The sequence below is a fragment of the Sinohyriopsis cumingii genome, chromosome 6 (assembly GCF_028554795.1).
Source record: "Sinohyriopsis cumingii isolate HCF-2022 chromosome 6, ASM2855479v2, whole genome shotgun sequence".
In the NCBI taxonomy this organism is placed as follows: Eukaryota; Metazoa; Mollusca; class Bivalvia; order Unionida; family Unionidae; genus Sinohyriopsis; species Sinohyriopsis cumingii.
In genome coordinates, this window is record NC_142966.1 from 58,050,534 (window position 1) to 58,056,533 (window position 6,000).

Here is a 6,000-nt window from a genome sequence, read left to right on the forward strand (position 1 = left end):
TTTAGATGGGAAATTTTACAAAAATACACTTTATAAAATTACAGATTACATTGTTGGAAAAATGAGGGCCTGTGGGCAAATAATAGTGATAGGTAGATAACTATGAAATAACTTGTTGACAAATTGGTATTTGGGGGAGAGGAAGGAACATAAAGGGGAGGGAAATGGAAGGGAGAGCTTTGGTTGGCTACCCATTAGGGGTGTGATACTGTCAGTGCGCAGGCCAGAGCCTCCAACTCATTCCCCGACCCAGACATGAGCCTCACCAAACAACAGGACCCAATTTCAAGTCTTAAAAAATTAAATATTTTGTTTTTGTTTTGTACTAAAACTCGTATACATAATTTGAAAATCTACTAAATCTAAAAATACGAAACTACAGGGAATCCACAGGGAATCTACATGGGGAAAGTACAAGGCGATGACATGGGGCTACGTCACATGACGCTACGCGAAGTGGACAGGCCTATGAAAGAGTCTTGGAACAAACACCCCATATAGAACATAAACAGACAAAACAAAAACACAACTACAAACAGAGAATACTACATAGTAAATACCCCACTGACCCCTTTTTTATCTCAAACCATGCAGCTTCCGTACTGTATGGTTGACCAATCTACAATCTTGTAGTTATACAAACAATTTTGGATTTTTTTTAAAGAAATAATTTAATAAAATAATAAAAAGAGGCCTAACTCGATTCAGGAGAAATACAGTGAGAATAAAGAAGTGTGGATCTTGAATCGAGCAGAGCCTATCTATTTTTAATTCTAGCACTTTTTGCGAGGAACGACACAGATTAACACTCGAATAAAACAATACAATTTTTTTTTTCATAACCTAATATATTGCACCGTTCCGATCGCCAAAATTCTAAATTGAAAATAAATTGACGGAAAATAACATAAAATATTTTAAAATGGATTCTAAATAAGAATAAGACAACTGGGGAAAAAACTTGATTTATACTTGCTGTCTCAAACATACAGAAAATATAGCATGCACACAATGTAGCACTAATACACACAGCAAGTACTGAGACTTAGGCGACCGCTAGCAAAGGTCACAAAATTTTCAAGGGAAGGGACTTCGAGCAAGGTGAATAAAACCAGGCTCAGACGAACGACCCTAGGGAAAAATAAATACCCCATCAAAAATTTAAATTTAAATTTTTGATACAAAATTCTGTTTAAATAGAACATATAACATATCTGAGGGGGAAACACACAAACATAAAATACTTTTTAAATATTTTTTTGGAAGGGGGGGGTGGCATCTGTCTAGTGCCCCCCAAAAAAGGATAACATAAATGTATGGCAACTTTTATAAAATTTTATATTGACACTTCGGTTGTAAATGGTAAAAACAGGAAAATGCAAGTATTAGTACGTGCTTATGGACCTTGAGCCCCAATTTTCAGAGGGATATATTCCTGAATACAAAATTGTACAAAAAGCGTGATGTCAGGTCAGGCATGAGCACCTCATACACAAGAACAACTTTAAGGCACTAGCGGCTATCATTGCCACGAACTGGATAGCCAAGATTGTTGCAGTCGATATCTGTCTTTACTGCAGAGTGTCAGTGAGGTTTATCTATGATCAATGCGGGTGGTGTGGGGTCCCGGGGGAGTTCACACGAACCCATGCATATTTTATTTACATGTCTAACTGATAAGATGCGTCATATTTAGAAACAGTTCTGAAATACTGAGCGCGCGCACTCAGCCCCCATCCTCATATTCATATATATATATATATATATATATATATATATATATATATATATATATATATATATATATATATATATATATATATATATATATATATATATGTATGTATATGTATATACATACATATATATAAAGAGAAAATACTCACATACCCTTGATACTATTATTTATTTATTGCTGTTTATGACTGCTTATGCATTTTCATATATATATATATATATATATATATATATATATATATATATATATATATATATATATATATATATATATATATATATATCCGTAAAAATATGTTTCCTTTTTTCGATCGTATCAAAATATACTCGGAATAGATACAGACACACACACACACACTCACTCACTCACTCAATTACTTACCTACTTACTTACATACATACGATAACCAAGACTGTAATGTTCCCGGATGACCAAAACCGTATTTTTTATCAGTGGCGTCACTCGGGTTGGTGTCACCCAGTGCGGTAGCTCATGGTGTCACCCCCATGGTCCTCCTTCCGTAACAGACCATCCAGAATCCTTAGTAATGTCATTTTGGTGTCACCCCCTCTGATGGTGTCACCCAGTGCAGTCCGCACCCCCCGCATCCCCCTAGCGACGCCACTGCTGTGCCTGCTAGTCATGTATTTAACTATGATCGGTTATCCGCTTATGAAATCCGACTAGACCGAGCAGTGTGTGCTTTGTAAAATTTGCAATTTTTCATTTTGGTGTCACCCCTCTGAGATGGTGTCACCCGGTGCGGTCCGCACCCCCAGCACCTCCCTAGCGACGCCACTGTTTTTTATAACGTGAATAGATTTTACCATCTTTAAAGGTATGTGTGTGTGGGTAATTTGTTTATATTCTCATGAACACACCCATGCACGTGATTGGAATTCAAAGGGATTTCTTTGTCTTCAAATGACATAATATTTCTGTCAATGATTTTATATACACTTTAAGTACGGTTATAGATGTCGAAAATCATTATAGCTAGACCATGATAATATATTATTATAAGGTAATGGAAGCTTCCTATGTGAGGATAAATAATTTCCCAAGGATACTGTCATCGATGGTTTTGGCTATCAAAGGCACACTTTACAACTAGACTGACCTTAATCTTTTCCACACTAAAACGGTGGTGGAAACATAATATTTCACATTTACAAAGAATGACGGAAGCCTAATGTTTGAATTTTAAAAGGGATATGCAGAACCTGTTAGAGGATGTTTACAGAAATTTTAAAATTATTGAATAATAGATTAATAATTCATGTCTATAACAATGCCGATGAAGACGCTATTAAAATTAAACTGTCAGGAATATTACAATTTTCCTCGGATGTGTACCTTTTTAACCTAATATTCTGCAGAAGCCTGATATGCAACGAAAAATGGCCGAATAATAAATGCCTGTGATCTTAAAGTGTCTGTCGTCAGGGAAGTTCTAACATAATCGTACTTAAATCCAAAAATCAAAATAAACCAAGCATTGATTCTTAAGGCTCACATGTATTAAGAAACCTTATCTTAAAGAGCAGCTAAAATGGATACCCGATTTTCCTATTGTTTTATATGAATATCTGTCCATGTTAATAAAGCTATCAAATCCATCCGTTGTCTACTTTGGTATTTATTGACACTCCCCACTTCCAACCAAGTCACTTTAAATGACATATTGGTTGCGGTATATGATACTTTTTTGAGGATTCAAAGGTAAAATCGAATGAGCATAAGTGTTATTTTCCCTGGTTATCTTCAAACGCCGAACAAACATAAACATTATTTAAATGCTGAAGATGAACGGTAAAGGGCATAAGTTAGAAAAAGTTCTAAAACAAACCTTGCACTACTTATAATATATGTTGATAATTTACTTTATATGAATGAGCAGCAAGAAACAGAGCGTAGGAATCTTTGCCGTAACAGCAAACTCTCGACCCTTACAACTTAAATGATCCTGTTCCGTTGTCCTGTGGCCCATGTATATCTTATCGATACAAATGTGATATCTGCATTATTAATTTGAAAGAAAATAACAAAAGAATAGTGTCAGATTTTCAAAAGACATATCATTCCGTAGCTGTGCAGTGACTTCACGTCTTCAATAAAAGACCAAAATACGTTGGAGTTAACTTTCCGACATGCGTAAATTGAGGGTGGTGAGGGTGGTTAGCGAGATTGACTACAACTGCTCCTGTTGGAAAGAGCGTCTGAAAATAGTTCGCAGCTTTATAGGTTCTCCAGCTGATTCATATGTAAATGTTTTGTGGACTTTGATATGACCTATATTCTACACCACTGATATGACCTATATTATGTACCACCACGTCTTTCATAAACTTGCGTTATTCCACGTTATCTTTTCAAGAGTATCTCGAATGTAACTGGCGACGTTGTGAAGAATGAGTTTGTTAACATAATTTTACCTAGTACGTCACAGTGCGTTTTTCGGGTTATTTACCAGATTTAAAATTATTACTGCGTAAACTAAGACCATGTTGCAAAGCTTCACATTTCACCTGATTTATTTTACAAAATGCTGCCTAAATACTGTGCTGTGTAAACAAACGACTATTTGAATACCAATTTTCTTTTCGAATGTTCAAAGAGTATTCTAATTCGAATGTTCGGATGTTCGTTTCAGCTCAAGCTTTCATTGTGTCTATACTTTTGCAGAAATGTATAATCTGAGACAAAGATTTATATATAGATAGACTATGATGTGACGGAAATGTCTTTTTACATAAAATATGTTCTTATAAAAATACGGTCTAATAAGTCCATAATGTCAACAAAAAGGATAACGAGAGAGAATTTATTAATTGGTATTCAAATTCTACTCGTTTCAATTTCATTCCATTCTAAAAAGTGGAAAAATAGCATTCAAGTAATTTTGGTATACACCATTATTTAAAAATCGCTGCTTAAAACCCACCCACCGTAGTTATCAAGCATCATACAAGTATGTACGCTAAGAGAACAGTTCGCTGTTTGAATGTTCCGTGATATATTTTAACTGAATTCTTGGAACGCTTTTACTTGATTTCTTGCAAATCCATAATGGAATAATTTGTGTAATCGCACGTGCAATTTTATGCATGTGTTGTAACACATTGAGTCGATGGTGCAGAATATTTTATGAACATCGTGAATTGTTTAAAAATTATTTATAGTTGTGTTTACCGTTTATTGACGTAGATATTTGGTCTTAAAATAAAGAAGTATGCTAAAATAATGTTGACGACAAAATCTTCGATCTAACATGTATTTATGCACTCTCATATAAACATACATGTGTTTCCATAGCTAACCATTCTTCCATAAGTCCCATCTATCTAATTGATTTGTCCATCCATGCATGCATGCGTGCATCCATCCATCCATACATGCACATAAATCAATCCATTCAATCATTCATCATCCATAAATCCATCCATAAACACACACACACACACGCACGCACGCACGCATGCATGCATGCATGCGTACATACGTACATACATACATACATACATACATACGTACGTACGTACGTACGTATGTACATACATACATACAAAAAGAGGTGTCATGTACAGATTTCACGAGCAAAATATTGCTGTCTAGTATGTTTGTGCATCTGGATTTCCGGTATACATTTGACAGTCCTGTCACTTTGGACTTTAAATATTCGACGCAAAAGCACATACTTAGTTAAAAACTATTTCTGAGCAAACAAGTGACATATGTCAATATTCATGATGCTGAATAAAAATCTTCTTACCTGCAACTGTTAGAAGCCAAGGAAAAAGAAAAACTATTGTAAGCGCTGAACTTAGTATCCCTAAGGCTGCCATTTTGAAGTGAAGGCTACCAGCCACGATGATATCTGTCCGCTGATAAAACTTTGCGCAAAATAGCACAGTTGACAATGCGTTACCTCTTATCTACTAGGATTATGAGGGTCATAGAGGGGACTGACCTATCGCAACTTGTTCCGCTATCAAATTGAAGAATCCAGCAAGCTTGGTAATTATTACAAATTCACATACTGGAGTTTTTTTTTTTTTTTAGATGAGCATTCTGAAATTGGATGCACTTGAGGTTCAGGCGTATATTTTTTTCGAGTATAATAATTTTTATATTCAATATTTAACAGACATGTTTTAAAATCTTCCCATTAGTACAACTATGACATTGATTGTCGAATTGTTTGGTTTTTAAACGCCGTTGAGTCTCTGATTCTATTTTTTGCCATAATTCACTAAATCACC

The 6,000-nt window shown here is 35.0% G+C and overlaps 1 protein-coding gene across 1 annotated transcript in view; it reads right to left on the reverse strand.

The window, feature by feature from the left end:
* The window catches only part of LOC149797026 (sushi domain-containing protein 2-like), a 50,651-nt gene extending 45,014 nt beyond the window's left edge, over positions 1-5,637 (reverse strand). Inside the window, exon 1 of the mRNA XM_089961683.1 lies at positions 5,511-5,637. Within this exon, the coding sequence (XP_089817809.1) occupies positions 5,511-5,583 (73 nt within the window). The 5' untranslated portion in view covers positions 5,584-5,637. The remainder of the gene's footprint in view (positions 1-5,510) is intronic.
* Between the last annotated feature and the right edge of the window lie 363 nt (positions 5,638-6,000).